The 18,367-nt window shown below is 37.8% G+C and overlaps 1 protein-coding gene across 3 annotated transcripts in view; it reads left to right on the top strand.

Annotated features, from left to right (window-relative positions):
• CEMIP (cell migration inducing hyaluronidase 1) overlaps window positions 1-18,367 on the top strand; it is a 248,981-nt gene that overhangs the window by 185,014 nt on the left and 45,600 nt on the right. For all 3 annotated transcript variants that reach the window (XM_078151112.1, XM_020965925.2, XM_020965920.2), the window contains exons 14-16: window positions 7,685-7,890; window positions 13,430-13,499; window positions 14,464-14,592. In XM_078151112.1, the coding sequence (XP_078007238.1) occupies window positions 7,685-7,890; window positions 13,430-13,499; window positions 14,464-14,592 (405 nt within the window). The remainder of the gene's footprint in view (window positions 1-7,684; window positions 7,891-13,429; window positions 13,500-14,463; window positions 14,593-18,367) is intronic.

Here is an 18,367-nt window from a genome sequence, read left to right as displayed (position 1 = left end):
AGATTGCTTGTTGTCTTGGGGAGGGGAGAGGGAGAAAAATCTGGAACTCAAAGTCCTACAAAAATGAATGTTGAAAACTATCTTTACATGTAATTGGGAAAAAATAAAATACTATTAAGTGCAAAACATAAAATAAAATAAAATAAGAAACTTAGTTTTAAAAGGAAGGCTTTCTGAATGGCTCCATCCCACATGAGCTTCTCTCTAGCCTGCCCCCACCTTCTCTCTTTTCCATTTACTTCACCAGAAGCAACCTCATGTCCTGCGGTCTTTGCCATTGGAATGACTCCTTGGGGTTCTCTATTTCTTCACAAGGTGAAACTATCTCTCATTCCTCAACTGAATTTGTCCTTAAAAGATGGTTTGAGACCATATTTCATACACTTGTCCCAGTTACCAAAACTGATAGTCTCAGTCCTGGCTCAGCTTTTCAGTAAAGTTTATAATGAGAAGGACTTTGAGAGCCAGCTTTGCCTGCATTTCTAATATGGCATGTGTTCTGGCATTACCCTAAGGGTGTGTTTTTAAACTTTAGACATAACAATGGGAGTGGAGGGTTTTTTGTTTTTTAATGAAAAATGGGCAGGAGATGGAGCATTGGAGGTATAGAGATGTTGTAAGACAGAGTATGATTGACGAAGCAAAGTCCTTGAGAATATAGAAAAGAATGAAATCATTGGCACAGATTAGCCTATGAAAATAAGAGAGACACTTTTGTGTCTGAGTTAGAAAAGAGAAGATGTAGTAAGGGTGAAAAAAAGTTTTGAGGGGCAGAGTTGGTGGAGATTGTGTGGAATGGCCTTGATATCTTCAATAAAGTATTATGCAATGACATCTCTTTGTAGTAAAAGAGTTTTGAGGTATTAAGAATAGTAGAAAATATTTGGAACAACTGTCATTGGGAATGCTATAGGGAGTAAATAAGAGATTAATAAAAAGAGTTGTTAAATAGCAGTAAAGGTCCAATGAAAATTACATTTCATGTAATTTTATAGTGGCCTTTATCAATAGGATTTTGTGAGTTTCTTTGCCAACTCTCAGAGACCCAGAAGTAGAGCAGAAAAGAAGGATAGGGGAAATTACTTAGGATTGCAGACTGACAACTATGACAAAGTTAAAGGGTGAGCAATTCTAGGTTGCTAGTGAAAGCATAGTAAAAAAAAAGTAATAGTAATGCATCATTGGGTTCAGACTGGCTAAAGAGTCAAATAAAGACAGAAAGGAATAGTCAGCTAGAAAAACACTCAGGGATGGCTTAGGCCCACAAGTATACTAGTAACAAAATATTTTATCTTTTGCTTAATTTTCTTTTCAATTTACTGCTGTTTTTAGAGTGAAATGATCATACCTCTATTTTAAAATTCTGTTCTTTTGCTTTAAAATGTGTTTTGAATGAATAATATATTTCTTTAAAATGGAGAGGCATAGTGGATAGAAATCTGGCCTATGAGATTGGAATATCCTGAATAACAGCATGACATCTTTCAGTGGCATTGTGGATAGTACAAGTACAGATTCACTTATGTGTGAGTATAGACCAGAAGAAATGCTGATTTTAGCCTATACTCAGGAAATCTTCCTGATTTCCGCACAAGATTCATGCCAATTTGAATACTCAGCTTTTGGCATTTTCTGAGCACCAAAAAATAGATGGGCTTATATTTGGAAACTGGAGACCCTTATGGCACTTCCTAGTGAAACTCAACTTACTGTGCCATGACTTTGAAATGCCACAAGAAACCAGCTCCTTCAGCCAAAACAGCAGCAATGAAATTCACAGAATGATGGGGCTGATGAAAAGAGAATGGTGTTTTGGTGTTCTTACCCAGTAGCAAATACCCAACAACCGCACCCTTCAAAGAGTTCTTAAGTTTCCTCTGTCTGGCGCCTTACCCTTTGGGATGAGTGAGGGCTCCATTACCAGCAGAGAGTTCTAAATTTTGGAAAGCTGCCTTGGGAGCTGGAATCATCTGCCCCATTTTACATTTAGTATTTTTCCTTTGGGTTTATACTTCTTATTTAAGGGCCTCACCATTTTGAAAGCTCCATTCTATGCTGAGAGCAGTCAAGAAATCAATTCAGGTCTCATGTACAATATACTCTATTCTGATATTAAAGTATATAGCACATTCCACCAGGATTGTGTAAGTCTTTTTTCCTACCTACATGCCAGGAGCTAGAATTGAAGTAATTCTCAAAAGGACAATAGCTTGCTAATAAGAAACAGTGTTATCCTCCTCATGTGAGACTTTCTCTGCAACCAAGCTTGTGAGCATAAATGTTGGAAAAAGCTAGCTTTCCTGGACAACTTTCTTTGTTTGAATTAGAAATTTGTTTCCAAATGTACTTATTCCCCTAGCTCTTCTTTAAAGCCAATATCCTTCTCAACGGGGAAATAATTAGTAAATTCATGAATCAGAATTCTGTTTATGCTTCCCACTTAAAAGAATAAACATTTGTTAGCTTAAGAGTTTATGGCCTGACTAAAGGAATCAACACTAGAAATCTCCTAGCTGCCTAGTCTCTATGATAAGATATAAAAGCAGATTCAAATCCATAGATCCAGAACTGAAAGAAACCACAGAGTTAATTTAGTTCAACTCCTTCATTTTACAAATGAAGAAACTAAGGTCCCAGAGAAGTTATGTTACTTGTCCAAGATCACAGGAGGATTATGTAACAGACCCAAGATTTGAACTCAAGTCCTTTGACTCCAAATCCAGAACTCTTTCCATTATGCCCTGCTGTTTCCTCAGAGAAGTGGAATATATTTTCATTTCCTCCCAGTTATTAATGAAATTAATCGAGAGAATGCATATTAAAACAAATAATTGTGGCTTGTAACAGAAATATAATTAGGAGCTATTGGGTCAGGTGTCAGAAATGAGGAGAAGGAATCTTAGGGATACAACCTGCCTCATTTTTGCAGAAGTGAGAACTCAGATCCAGGCAAATGAAAAGACTTGTCTCTTTTGGGCAATGGTAGGACAAGAAATTGGAACTTATATCTGTGGATTTCTAGGTCAGAATTTTTTCCACTATAGATTTGCAGATTGGAGAGTAAAAAGGTAGCTACAAAGCTACCAGGAAAGAGTGCTGGTTTGGAGTATCAGTGGACCTGGGTTCAAATGATGGCTCTGTCAGTCACTACCTGTGATTTTTGGCAAATCACCTCCCTCTGAGCCTTGTTTTCTCCATCAGTAAAATAAAGAGATTAGATTAAATAACCACTGAGGTCCTGTTAAGCTCTAAATCTATGATCTGATTTCTATGAATAAGAATTCCCTGTCAGTCAATAAGCATTTTTTTAAATACCTGTGTGCCAAGCAGTGAGCTAAAGACCTGGACACAAGTACTGAAGATTTGGTCTGATCACAAACCTTGCTGTCTTTCCTAGCTTTCCTCTAGGACCCACAGAGGCCAAAGCTGTAGACATTTCCTCTGAATTGCAATTAAGAATTATTTCCATCATCTTCAAGAATATTACTATGAAAATAAATTCTGCCTCTATTAGGCTCCCCACCTCCCCAGCCCTATTGGGTACACATGACTTTTCTACTGGCAATATCTCTTCAGTTTAACTTTGTGCACTTCTGTCTGAATACTAGGAAGAGTTTTCTTTCTCCTATGGTCTCTAAGAGGCCCTGGATCTTAGAATCCTCTTTGTGAATTGCAATAACCACATGAGTCTAGCTGCTGAAATACATTTCTAAACCCTGCTCACTCTGCTCCCCGCAATGACTTTCACTGTTCTCTATTTTTGCATACCATTCTAAACCTCCTGAATATAGTCGTTGTCTGAGCTGCTTCAGCATTTTTCTTCAACCTTCCTATTCCCTGTCTTTCCTCTTTATAGCACTTATATTAATTTCTTAATCATTCTAATAACTAGCTTTGAAGTCATGGGTGAGTCTCTTCACCTTTCTGGGGAAATTGAAAGGGTTGAACTAGCCTTCCTGTGCTGCATATTGACTTGGAAAATGAAAAATTAACATTATTTATGTTGTATTATATTTTTATTTATTTTGTTAAAGATTTCCTGCTTACATTTTAATCTGGTTACCTGTAATTTTGGAGAACCAGCTCAAGAAAGCCAACTATTGAATTTTTAGTATGAGCGTTTAGATCATCAGTACAAAGCAGGACTTGATTTGGTTTTTTGCTGATTGTCTAGAATTAAGAACACATTAATAATATAGGCAACTTAAAAGTGATACCAGCACACCCCTACATAGAAAAGTACCAAATTTTGAACAGTTTTTAAGGTAAGAGAAAGATAGAAAAGATTATTTCTGTGTCCTTTCCTTTATCTGCTACAAAAGGGGAGTAGAGGAAAGACAAAGAAATGACCATTCCTTCAATGATTTTTACCAGTTTCAAAATAGAATTAAATTTAAACCTCTAGAGAATGAGAAGGAATGAGTGGAAAAACATTTATTCAGTGTTTACTGTGTGCCAGGCCCTGTGTCATCCACCTTTGTTTTATTCTCACAAGTCCTCTGCCCTACAAAGGATATAAAGGTGGATAAGACACCTTCCTTACTCTTACTGAGCTGATAGTGTCCCTGGGGAAGCAAGAGACATGTAAAACAAATCATACAATATAGAACAGGATAAGAGCTGAAATAATTTAAAATTTGATGAGTCTATAGAAAAAGGAAAAATTACTTCTGACTAGGGAAGTCAAGACAACCTTCATAAAGGAGGGGAGATGGGAGCAAGGGAGAGATAAACATTTATGTAGCTCCTACTATGTGCCAGGCACTGTGCTAAGCACTTTACAAATATTATCTCATTTAAGATGGGAGCTTGACCAGAATTTTGAGAGGGAAGAGAATTCCAGAAAGAAAGGACAGCATCAGAACAGGCACACAGTGGACGTGAGCTTGTACTCCCTCTCAACCACAGCTAGGAAACCACATGGCTAGATTCTTTCCCTTAAAGACAGAAACTAGGCAACATTTTTTGGCCCCTTTTGGTAGCTTGCTTCACTATGAATCACCTTTTAGTCAAGTAGCATGAAATCCAATCAAAAGCATAAACAATGGAGCTCCAGCGGGAGCGGAGGATGGAAGGGAGAGATGGAAGACCATCTGTCAGGTGCCATGTTCGCAGGCTTCGATCTGCAATTCATTTGACATGGCAGATCAACAATGGACTAGTTGTAGTCTCTTGGTTATAGTGGGCAACAGATGTATTTACCATTGGAGCTACTTGGGCTCAAGTGAAGTTAGCTCTGTGGGAATGTAGATGTATTGATTAGTATAAATATATCAGAGTTTTAGATGACTTGGAAGGGACCTCAGCAGACACCTATTCCCACTCATACCTGAAGAAGAGTCCCTATTGTAGCACTGTAGCCCAAGCACTTATCCAGCCTCTATCTGAAGGTTTTCATGGAGGGGTCCTCCCTACTTCTTGAAGAAGATCCTTCCACTTTCCCTATAATTATTATGAAGTCTAAATTTGCCTCTTTACAACTTCTCCAGGTTCTGCACTCTGGAACCAAAAGGCAAAAGTACTATTCCTGTTCCACCAGACAACCATTTAAACACTTGAAGACAGTGATCATGTCCCCTCATCCCCCAAATCTTCTCCAAGGCAAACATTCCTAGTACTGTTAACCAATCCTCATGTATCATGGGCTAAAGACTCTTCACCATCCTGTTTGCCCTTCTTTGGACACTCTCCAGCTTCCTAAAACTATGGTATCCAGAAAAAAAAATCACAGTCTAAATGTAGTCTATCCAGAGCAGAATAGAATGGTAACATCATCTCCTAATTCCAGGAGGCTATAACTCTCTTATGGCAGCCAGATCATTTTAGCCTTTTTTTTTTTTGGCTGCCACATCACACTATTGGCACATACTGAGCTTACAATCCAGTAAAAACACTTATTTTTTTTTTGAGTCAAATTATTGTCTAACCTTGTATTCTTCATCTTGTACTTGTGAAGCTAATTTTTTTTAATCCAAGTGTAAGATTCTACTTTTATCTCTATTGAATTTTACTAGTCAGTGATTATATTACATTCAGTCTAATTATATGTAATGTTATGGGCACTCTGAAAAGTATGCTAGAAATAAGTTTCTTCACAGAGATTTAAGTTTTAAATTAAATAGGCCCTTGTAGTAGGACTTTCTGATTGATAAGGCAATTAAGGCTCATTAGAATTAAATTAGATGATAGTTTAATATTCAGAATTGGTGTGGGACTACAGTTAAGAAGTGTTTGGATTAAAGGTGAAGAGATTGAAAAAAGTTATTTAAGGAGCAGGTTTATATAAAGCAAAGCAGACACTGGGGCTTAAAAGGGAACCACAGGGTTAGGAGACAAGACTAGTCAATGGAAATTCAAAATCAATTAATAGAATCTTCAGAACAGGTTCCAGGGCCCTCTGCCACCAAATGCAGACATCAACTGGTCATTCCTCCAGATTGGAGTGCAGGCAGAGGAAGTTAGCAGCATTGTGTACTGAATATGTGTCCACCTCTGACTTGGTGGTTACTAATACTTCATATCCACATTCTATCAACACCTAAGAGAGGGCTAGGAGGATGACCAAAAAGATATTAATCATGAATGCACAATTTCTCCCACTATTCCATGTTATTTCTAGATCCTCATTCACTCTCTTACAAGATGTATTTTAGCCTTATCTCACTTCTCTCATCATTCATCCCTCATTCTGAATGGGAAGGAGGTAAAGCAGAGAAAAAATCCACACTAGATTTAAGAAAGAATAACCAGAATCTCCCATCTAATTAACATGTAGCATCTCACATGTCTTAAGGGATTAATGGGAAGACTTTTAAAAGAGAGTGGTTGTAGAGTTATATATATATGGTTATAGAGTTCCACCCACAGAATAGCAAATGAAAGTGGGATTTGTAGAAGGGATACCTTTTAGTTTCCTATTTGTCTTCCAAAGCATTCATAGCTCCTTCAGCTATTCACAAGCAGAAAAGATAGCATATTATGTTGGTTTGGTATTTAGTGAAATAAGTGGGACTTATTGAAATACTGATTCATTGAGTGATAAATCTTGATTCAAGGTAACACCTGTTGACAGAGGATTAGAGGAAGGTAACATGTTATAGAGAACATAGAGCTGAACTGGGACTTTGTAACTTGACAGTTTTGGTATAGAATCCTAGATTGAAGGATCTAAGATCAATTCTATTCCTTCTTTGGGCCTCAATTCTTTCTTCCAGGAAATGAGAGCAATAAGTTATAAAATCACCAGACTCCCACACATCTTAGGCATTTGACCAAATGTGTGCAAATGTGTGCTGACCTTACCCACTTTGACAGTAACAATGTGTTAACCTTTGGGGAAAAAGGAAGGGTGAAATGAATGCCCAATGGAATGATAGCCCAATGAATATCAAATAAGGTGTCAACCAGGGTAAATACTTCTCTACGCTAGAAGGGCAGTTTCAGACCAGGACAGGCCCAAGAGTTCCTGTCTTCTTCGGTGAGTCAAAGGGGATCTTTCATACCATTGATTCACATTCACTTCTATGGCATGGCTGACCCATTTTGTTGCCTTCTTGCAGATAGGTACTTTGCCTTGGTTGATGCCAAGGTGTTGTGTCTTTTTCCAAATAACAATATTAAAATCTTAAAGAGTAGGTGACTAAGACTACTAGATGAAATGTTGCCTTTGTCTTGATTTCTAAAGGTTAAGGATGTTGTGGGATATGACTCCCTGGGCCACTGCTTCTTTACTGAAGATGGACCTGAGGAACGGAACACCTTCGATCATTGCCTTGGACTGCTGGTCAAGGCTGGAACCCTCCTCCCCTCTGATAGGGACAGCAGAATGTGCAGGACGATCACAGAGGATTCCTACCCAGGATACATCCCCAAACCCAGGCAGGATTGCAAGTAAGACCATATGCCTCAGAACTTTTGGTATCTACAATGTTGACTTAAACCTCGGACTTGAAACAACGTAAGGGTCATGGCTTCTGGGAGGTCACATTGGGCACCATGATTACTCCCTTAAGAGGTATAAGCAAGTCTTCAGAGCTTGAAGTAAATATTTATACGTATAGTACCTGAATTCATCAGATTCTTAAATGCATGTTTAGCCAAAATAACAACACAATTAGGTCCAAAGCCATTGTCCATTTTACTTTGTATAGAACCTTCATAAAGATAATAGAACTTGAAGTATTATGGCTATGGATAGGAAAGAAATTTCTGACATTATGTAGCAAAGAACCTGTGTTCATTTTCTATGATTCTTCCAACATATCCAACATGATACAATTTTATCATTTAATGACATCACCATCTGCTTTGCCATTGCACCCTGAGGACCATAGGGCTTTTCTATCTGACTTGAAGTGGAGACCTTCCACGTGTGTTTTCTCCCCCATTAGAATGTGAGATCCTTGAGAGCACAGACTGTCTTCCTTTTCTATGTGATTCTCCAGCACTTATCGCAGTTCTTTGCACACAGCAAGTGCTTAATAAATGCTTCATTTATTCCTTTACTCATTCATGTCAGACAATATGTAATTTCAAGTTTATTTAATTATGTGTTATGACTCACAGACTGAAGTTGACATTAAAATTTGGGGGTTTGTTTGCTTTTCTATGCTGCTTGTAAAATGTACAATAAATAGCACACTTAGAGACTGAAGCCAAAAGTCACATAGGAAATTGGTGGCAAGAGTGGAAATAGAACAGAGAGTTTCTACTATGTGATTTAATTCTAAACCACAGCACTATGTCACTTCTCTTCAAAATTACAGTATAACCCATCAGAATTAATGGTGCCAGGGAAAGGCTTTTAAGTAAGGAAAACCAGGTTCAAATCCCTATACAATCAATCAACCCACAGAGATTTATTAAACATCCTTTAGCTGTGTGACCTAATTACTCATCCCTTTGATCCTCAGTTTCCCTATCTATGCAATGAGGGAGATAAACTAAAATAACCTTGAAGGTGCCTTCCAGTTCCAAAATTCCTGATTCAATCAGTGTATCAGGTCGACATGTTCAGTTTGATATCAGACTTGACCAGTTCAGCCTAAACCAAATAGCTGTCACTTTAAGTATTTCAGATACCAAATTTTGTGAATAAATTCAATTTAAGAAGTCACCACCAACTATGACATTATCTTCTGATTTGCCTTGGGACATCTTGAAAGAGAGGGCAATAAAGATATAAAAGGTCAACTATTCAACAAGTATTTAAATAAGTATGTTTAACATTTTGTTCTAAATCAAATGGCTCTTTCCAGGTCAGAACTAACTTTCCTGGATTCCATAATGTAGCAAGACTTCTTCTCCAGATCCAGCATGTGATTATGCATTTTTACAGCTGCAATTCCAAATGTTGAGGGTCCATAGGATCACTTGTGCCAGTATTAACTTTTGCAAAGCAAGCAAGCAGCAGTATTGAGCATGACACTCCTTTTCATGGCTGTATTTAATCTGTTTTTGGCCTAAACCTCAGTGTGGCTTTCCAAATAAAAGTTAATTGCAATGGCTTTCTATGAACTATTTATGTGATCATCTCTCTAATGTCAGAGCCAGTGTTACATAAGACATGATCTTCTCCCTGGAATTAAGCTAGTAACATGAGGAAAAGGGCAAAGGAACTTGGAAAACCCTCTGAACCTAGTTTACTTCCAAAGTAGCTATGCTTTTGGAGGAAACATGGTGTAAGAAAGCAGCTCATTGCAGTGGTCAGAGCACTGAGTAGCACTGGGGTCTAAGGAACTGGGTCTGAATCCCAACTTGCTACTTATTCCCTATGTAACCTTGGGCAAGATACAACTTCTCTGGGCATCATTTTCCTTATCTGTAAAATTAGGGGTTTGGACTACATGGCCTTTTGATTCTAAAGTTATTATCCCTACTATCTTTTTATGATTGCTCTGAGAGAATCTGGCTTCAAAAGTTGAACAAATAAATGATATGGAGCAAAGCACATATATAACTATAATTTCCAAATCACCTTCCAAGTTTATCAAAACAGTAAGGCTCCTACTGACATGGAAGAGTTATGCAATGTCTCAACCACTCTTAACTTCCTTTCATGGAAAAACATATCCTTCGAGAATCTGACTTATCATTTCTCTAATTCAAAGACTAACAACACATAGGTCATAAAGAATTGGTGGGTGTATGGTATAACAAGGTTTGGGGTACCTTATAACAGCCAAACATCAAACACTGACATCAAGAAATTATTGGTTATCATCATGGGTGTAGTGGATTACTAAGATGGTGAGTGATTTGGACACATTTTGAGAAATTTCTGCCAATGATTTTGTAGTGTCACCTCCTGCCATCTGTCAGGGCAGTTCAAAAGCAAAGCAATGATTCTAGCCGAAAATGTTCCTCACCATTAACATGTAGAGACCGACACCAGATGGTAGAATTGACGCTTACAGATTGCATCCAAATCTGTCCACATGTCTCATTGGTCAGTTTGGAAGGAAGTAAATTATATGAGTTCTTTTGGCACAATTGTAGAGGCAGTTGCCAGGGCTGGACATTCTTCCTGGAGTAGGCCAAAAACAAATCCTCAAGACTTACCCAGGGTAAAGTTTAAAGAAAAGGGAGATTGTTTCTGTTCTGACCACCACAAAAAAGTACAGAAAGAATGGGGTGGTGCTAAAATTTATCCCAAGTTTCTTCAGGAAAGCTTGAAATCATTCTCTTAAGTGACCCTGATTCTTAATTAGCCACTTCCTTCACAGAATTGTCTGATAAGAAAATGGAAAAATTTTAGTGAAATTATAGATCATAGTTTTTAGAGACAGAAGAAACCTTAGAGATTTCCTAGTCCAAACCTCTCATTATAAATATAAAGTCACCAAGGTCAAGAAAAGTGAAGCAGTTTGCTCCAGCTCATAAAGAAAATAGGTGCCCAAAGAAAGATTCAAATCTTTGTCTTCTTCAGACTCCAAAGCTACTTCTCTTTCCACTATTCTCTTTATATTCTGTGTTAATAAGAAAAGGACCTGCTTGGTTCAGCCATTGACTCTTTCCATGATTTTACTTTTTTACCTCAAACTTTACTTTCTCTAACGAGAGAAATGGGAGTAGTTAGCACAGTCTGATTCATAAGTAATGTCCCTTCTGCCCCTCCCAAAAAAATAAGAATGAAGCACTTTACCAATGATGAGATGCAGGCAATTATAGAACAAATTAGGGAAAGAGATCTATTCCATCCTTGACAGCTCCTGATTGAGACCCTTGACCATGGTCAGCAGCCCGGAGGCCTTTTTTTTTTTTTCTTAAGATAGAAGTGACAGACAAGCTAAAAGAAGGCGACAAGATTTAGCAGACAATAGTGGATTCTATACTAAGGGCCATGAGGATTCATTTAGTTCTGTTTTTTTAATCTCTGACTTGTGGTATGACTTCAGCTATATATGTGTCTTGTCTACTCTACCTATAAAATACAGAAAAAAAGAAATAATCTTCAAGTGAGATTGTAAAAGTTAATGATTTTTTTTGGTCCAGTCCTGCGAGTTCATCCATAAAGGGATTTTCAGGTGTGAAAATGTCCACAAATGCAGATTAGCAATTTATATGTAATTTATAGCCTTAAAGAATTGTCTGGGCATGGAGAGGGTTAGGGACTTAACTCTTGGTCACATGACTAGTATGCATTAAGGAGGCAGGACTCAAATCATCCTAATTCTCATGTTGATCATCCATCCACTGTGCAACACGGCTCTACAGAAATCTATTTAAAAACTGCTTGTGGGAAAACTTGAGCAATGTCAAGTGCTATCATTGATACTTCAGAAGATCTGGGATTTTGTCAATGGTGGACTCTCCCCCCACTGACAAAGATCATAAACCATCTCTGCCTTCCATGAGCAGCTGACTGCCCCCTACCAAAGTTCATTGCCTAGTGGCCAGGCTTCTGGTAATGAATGGCTCAACATTTATGGACAGGTTGGGTGACAGACACCTTTTATTATAGCTCTCCTGGCAAAGCTTTTCAGAACCTAGAATCATCTCCCCGCTATAATAAACCAATGCAGTGGTGCTTCACTGGGGTGAGGGGGAGAATAAGAAGCAAAAGTAGGGGAGAATATGTCGTTGTCATTTACACTGTTTGCAGCATAGACAAAAGAAAGCAAATAATTCCACAGTCAATGTGTAGCAAAGTTCTTGCTTGTCCTCAGGGAATTAATGGCCACATTTCAGATTTACTAGGGTATTTTTGTTTTTCTGGAGTAAGAAATTTATCATTTCTGGGCCTCAATTTCCTCAGTTGTAAAATATGAAGGATTAGACTAAGGTAATCTTAAAGGTTACTTTCCACTTTAAACTTCTGCTTTCAATAAAAATAAAATAGGGCTGGCTTCCATCCAGCATTACCACCACCACTACCCCCCCCCCAGCATTGCTTTTCAGCAATCAAAATAAAGCTTACTCTTGTTTCCATAACAACCACAGCTAACTCCGGAGTCCTCCCTCTCTAAACCTCCTTGCTAGTGTGAAAAATTCTTTGGATTTAATTGCTTTAATTATCTATTTGGCTTATTACTTAAGCCAAAAAAGTTCAGCTCTCTCTTGCTTTTCTCCTCTTAAAAATATGTAAGTGTGTTCCTTTCGAAACTGAGGAAATACTAAAATTGTAAATAATGTGGCATAATATTTCTCAAACAAGACTAGCTATAAAAATCATCCTGAATCTTTTATTTGCATCATAAACCTTCTAAGGCTTATGCTAAACCCTAGCTCTCTGGTTTCAGCCTGTTAGGACTTCATAGCCGCAGAGGGCATAATATACCCCAAACTACTTGATTACGACTTTTCACAGAGAAAGTGTTAATTTGTCCCATCAATCCTTACTCATTCCTACTAATCATTCTTCTTCTTTGCCCAAGAAGAAATGGTTTTTTTTCTGTTTTACTAGGATTTTCCCCTATTCCATGAAGCTTTCTTTTAGCAGGGAAAAGATCATCACCTCCCACACATTCACAAGTTGGAATAGACAGAATGCTACTTGATGTCCCCAGCTTTCTAGAAAATCCCCTAATGGTCTCTTTGCAATCAGAAGAGAGCTTATTGAGGGCTAATACTTCTCTCTCTTCCTATAGATTCCTATTATTTCACAGAATAATTTAATTTCATTTTGTTGTATAGACTTTACTGGTCTCTAGACAGTTGCCTAAACATTCAGGGACCTCTACCACAAAATGACATCTTTCTCAAAAAATCTAGTTCCTTTTTACTTCTAAATATTTTAAATTCTTAAATGAAAATGTATTTGAATGGAAATGGGCAGTTTTCAAACAGAGATGTGGTACTTTTTCACATGTGGTTATTTCTACAGGAAACTCTTCAAACTAATTGTCAAGTCCTATAGAAACGCTCACTGATGTTCTTGAACATCGGTCATTCCAATATGCAAATTGAATCTCTTCTTTCATGTGTACAGTGCTGTGTCCACCTTCTGGATGGCAAATCCCAACAACAACCTTGTGAATTGTGCTGCGGCAGGTTCTGAGGTGAGCATAAAAACTTCTTCTCTGGAAAAAAGAAAGATTTAAGTATAGCTAGAGCTGATCACTTCTCTGGGAATGTGGACATCTCGGAAGATTGAAGTTTAGCTAGCTCTTTTTTCACTCACTGCCATAGATCCCTTCATCATTCTTCCTTGAGAAGGTTCCCAGACCAGGATTGCATTGACTTAGCTCAAGCAATAGTCATCCCCTAGAGTTTGTAGAAATTAGAACAATGTCCTTAGAAAAGTAAGCCTAGAATTTTTTAAATTCAAAGCCATAACAACAGTAGTATGACCAGGGCTTTGCCCTACAGTGCTGAATTTAGAGAATAGTAAAAGCAGTTACAGCCCCTCAGAAGCTAGAAACAACTGAGTTTTGCATCAAGTTAGCGAGAATAATTCATTAAAATCAGAAACTACTGATTCAGCTCTCCCACTGAATTCCTCATTGGCTTAGGGACCACATCCACACTCCTACAGTGTAAGGCAGCCTCCCCAGCTGTGTTTGAAGACTTATACTATGTTGTTTGCTTGCCCTGGGTACAAAAAGTTGCTAGCTATGGATCTGTTTAAATTAATTGATTTGATGGCTCTGAAAATTATACCTTCTTCAAGAAACTTTAGTATTTCTCTTCAGAAAGAAAACTGGGGGCAGCTAGGTGGCACAGTGGATAGAGCACCAGCCCTGGATTCAGGAGGACCTGAGTTCAAATCCAGCTTCAGACACTTGACACTTACTACCTGTGTGACTCTGGGCAAGTCACTTAACCCCATTGATTAGCCAAAAAAAAAAAAAGGATTGGATTAAAAAAAAAGAAAAGAAAACTGAAAGCGTATGTGAGAGCAATGTCAATACATTGCACTTCATTCAATGTTCTTCACTATACTTTGCTTGATTTAATTTAATCGACCTAGAAATGAACATTTATGTGGATTTTTCCTTTCATTCCTCCTTCCTCCCCCAACAGGAGACTGGATTTTGGTTTATTTTTCACCACGTACCTACAGGTCCCTCAGAAGGAATGTATTCCCCAGGCTACTCAGAACACATTCCATTGGGAAAATTCTTTAACAACCGGGCTCATTCTAACTATAGGGTAAGTTTTCATGAAGTAGAAAGAGCTGTCCCAGGTAAATGAACCACATTGACTCTTGCTTTTCTTGGCCCACTTAGGAGATATGCTAGTCATTTTTTTTTTCTGCCATAGATGGTGACAATTCTATTCCCTGAATTTGCATGTGAAAATAAAGTGACCTTTTGGGGAAATGTCCCAGTTTGCTGCCATTTCCCCACTATATTTCTTTAGCTATTCTTGAATAAAACAGATTTAAAACTGTGTACTTAAAATTGCTGATTCCAGGCTCAGCATTTGGGTAGAAACCAAATGAAGGAAAAGATGCTTGTCTTTTCTTTTTGCTGGCACGAGACTCACCTTCTCTGGAATAGTAGTAATGTCTTGAGATCCTTTTCATGATTCATTTGATGGGGATGAATATTGTAAGCCATCCATGGAAATAAGCACTGGCCCACATCCCTTAGCCCTAAAGGGAGTGAGCTGAAACAAAAATTTGTTTTCATAAGAATCCATAAATGTACCTGCGAAGCCTAAACAGCTGGATGAAAACCAAAATAGTCATCCAGCCAGATGTTTGTCAATATAACAACAAATGGTAATACTTAGAAACATCTGAGTAATTGTTTAATATGGATGTTTGGTATTATTTTCAGAAGCAAGATTTGTTAGAGAAATTGTGTGTGTGTGTGTGTGTGTGTGTATGTATGTATGAGTGTTTTCTGCAGATAGATATGGGTATAGATCTAAAAAATTAAGTTCTCTTATCCCAGTGCCCCATTCTTCCTCTCTTTCTAGGGAAGGAAGAATGAGATGGTGGAAATATGGGAAGGGCCAAGTACATATTTTGGCCAGATAATAGTCTTGTGGTCTGATAATTTTGAAAATATTTTTTAAAGTTGCTATAAATTTAATGTAATTTTTAAATTCTAAAAAATAATCATTCACTTATTCATTTCACAAGCATGTGTTGAGTGCCTACTATATGTAAGGCATAGTGTAGAATACAAAGATGGTCCATGCCTTCCAGGAGATTATAGGAAATAATATAATACAAGGCACAAATAAAGCATTTAAGTTCCAGATTAGTGGTATAAACAAAGTACTATAGGGGTTTAGAAAAGGGAGAAATCACTTCTGTCTAGAGAAATCAATGAAATATATGGAATGAAGCATTTGAACAAGTCCCTGGAAGATAGATAGAATTCAATAGATAGGGATGGGAATAGTGATAAAAGTTGCTTGAGGGTAGGAACTGTCTTGATTTCTTTCACTTCTATTCTCAGCACTTAGCACACCTTCTGGTACATACTGTGCATTTAATGGATATATGTTGATCGATGGTAGGAAAGGACACTGAGTAGACCAGTTAGGCTCAAGTATGAATGTAATATAGGAGATTTGTAAGAGATAAGGCTAAAAATGTAAACTGGGGTCAGCTTATGAAGGACTTTGAATGCCAGATTGATCCATTTGTACTAAATTCTGTTGGCAAAGGGGAACCAATACACGTTTCTAAGCCAGCTAGTATCATTGGGCAGTAAAATCTAGTGAAAAGATTCATCTGGTGTTGGGGGATAGGACACAGTGGAGAGGGGAGAGATTTGAGGCAGAAAGATCATTTGGGAAGCTATTGTTGATCTCTTATGAGGTAATAAGAGTATGAATTAGGACTGTGGCAGTGGAAACAGCAATGAAGGAATTAATGTAAAAGCTAATGGCAAAACCGGGGGTCTCTAGGTTTCATCATTAGGTCAGATGAGAGTGCCTAAGTGTCTAGATGGCATAGATACAGGACAGATGGTAAGACCTAGAGGAGCTTAGAATGCAGTGGCAGGGCGGATGGTAAGACCTGGTGGTGCTCCATCTCACCAGAAGGAACAGAATTGGTGATTCCCATTTCAACCAAATTGTAAGATCAAAACACAACAGAAGAAAAAAATAGCAAATAGTATGCTTCTATCTGCATTCAAACTCCATAGTCCTTTCTTTGGATGTGGATAGCATTTTCCATCATGAGGCCTTTGGAGATGTCTTAGATCCTTGTATTGCTGAGAAGGGTTAAGTCCATCAATGTTAGTTATTGCACAACATGGCTGTTACTGGGTACAATGTTCTCCTGGTTCTGCTCACTTCACTCAGCATCAAGACCATACAAGTCTTTCCAGGTTTTTCTGAAGTCTGTCTGTTCATCATTTCTTATAGTACAATAGTATTCCATTACATTCATATACCACAATTTGTTCAGCCATTCTCCAGTTGATGGGCATCCTCTCAATTTCTAATTCTTTGCTACCGCAAAAAGAGCTGCTGTAAATATTTTTGTACATATGGGTCCTTTTCCCATTTGTATGATCTCTTTGGGATATAGCCCTAGAAGTGCTATTGCTGGGTCAAAGGGTATGCACATTTTTGTAGCCCTTTGGGTATAGTTCCAAATTGCTCTCCAAAATGGTTGGATTATTTCACAACTCCAACAATAATGCATTAGTGTTCCACTTTTCCCACATCTTCTCCAACATTTATCATTTTCCTATTTTGTCATGTTGGCCAATCTGATAGGTGTGATGTAGTACCTCACAGTTGTTTTTTTTTCTTCTGTTGTGTTTTCTTTCCTCTTTCTGGTGGTTCCTTCTATTGGTTCTAATTCTTACAACATCACTAATGTGAAAATATGTTTAATAGGAATGTATATGTATAGCTTATATTAGATTGCATGCCATCTTGGGGAGGGAGGTGGGAAGAGAGGGGGAGAAAAAGTTAAAACTCAAAAGCTTATGAAAGTGATGATTGATAAATCAAAAAAATTAATTTTGAAAAAAATTATAAGATCAGTCAAGTGAACTGGATGGAGTCTGGACAAAAAAGAGAAGGGGTGACCCTAGTAGTGGTAGTTCTTGCCACTATGCTGAGAAAGGGAGTAAAATAAAGGAAAGGGGGCACCACCTAGTTCTCCAATGGCATCTGGGATAATGGATATGGGAAGGAAACAAGAGGAAAGCAAAGGGGCAGGGTGCCCCTGGAGGTGGTGGGTCTCTTGAGAAGGAAAACTCATAGAAGTCAAGAAAAAATATTCTCAAGAAGGATGAGGTTGCACTAAGTGTCAAATGCTCCAGAGAAGTTTAGAGGATAAAGACTTAGGATAAAGCTATCAGATCTGGTGGTTAGAAAATCATTGGCAACCTTTAAGAGAACAGTTCCAGTAGAATAGTGTAGTAAGAAGACAGATTCCACAGGAATCAAAGACTGAGTAGTGAACCAATAGATGCAATAGGTATAGGCCATGTGATTTTTAAAATTGAGCCACAAAAGGATGACAGAACCTGGCACTTGAGATAACAGGAGTTTTGTTTTTCTTGCTTTCTCAATTGGGGAGGTGGAGGTGATAGAGAATGTAGATCTGAAAATAAAATGACACTTAGAAATATGGAAATTCTAATTACATCTCTATAGACTCTATAAACCTAGAATCGTAGGTTAATCAAAACTAGAAATAACCTTAGGGATTACCTAGTCTAGTCGCCTGATTTTACATTTAAAGAAACCAAGTCTTAGAGACCCTTGGCTAGGTAGTGTCAGGGTCTGGATGGGAAGTTAATCCAGGGCTCTTTCTCCTTTTCCATATTGCTATATTCATAGTTCTTAAACACTCTCATGTCCTACCTCTTTCTTGGGAATCCTTTATTAAGTAATTTGATTAGAATGGTAAAACTTCCTCAAAGAGGAGTTTCATGGAGCGTTTGTTGAGAAGAGGTGTTATATACCAAAGTTTATATAATATGCCCCAAATTTCTTTCCG

This window comes from Phascolarctos cinereus, unplaced genomic scaffold (genome assembly GCF_003287225.1).
Source record: "Phascolarctos cinereus isolate Bilbo 61053 unplaced genomic scaffold, phaCin_HiC Scaffold_3;HRSCAF=262, whole genome shotgun sequence".
Classification (NCBI taxonomy): domain Eukaryota; kingdom Metazoa; phylum Chordata; class Mammalia; order Diprotodontia; family Phascolarctidae; genus Phascolarctos; species Phascolarctos cinereus.
The sequence above is the reverse complement of the archived record's forward strand: the minus strand, read 5'-3'. Positions and strand labels throughout refer to the sequence as shown.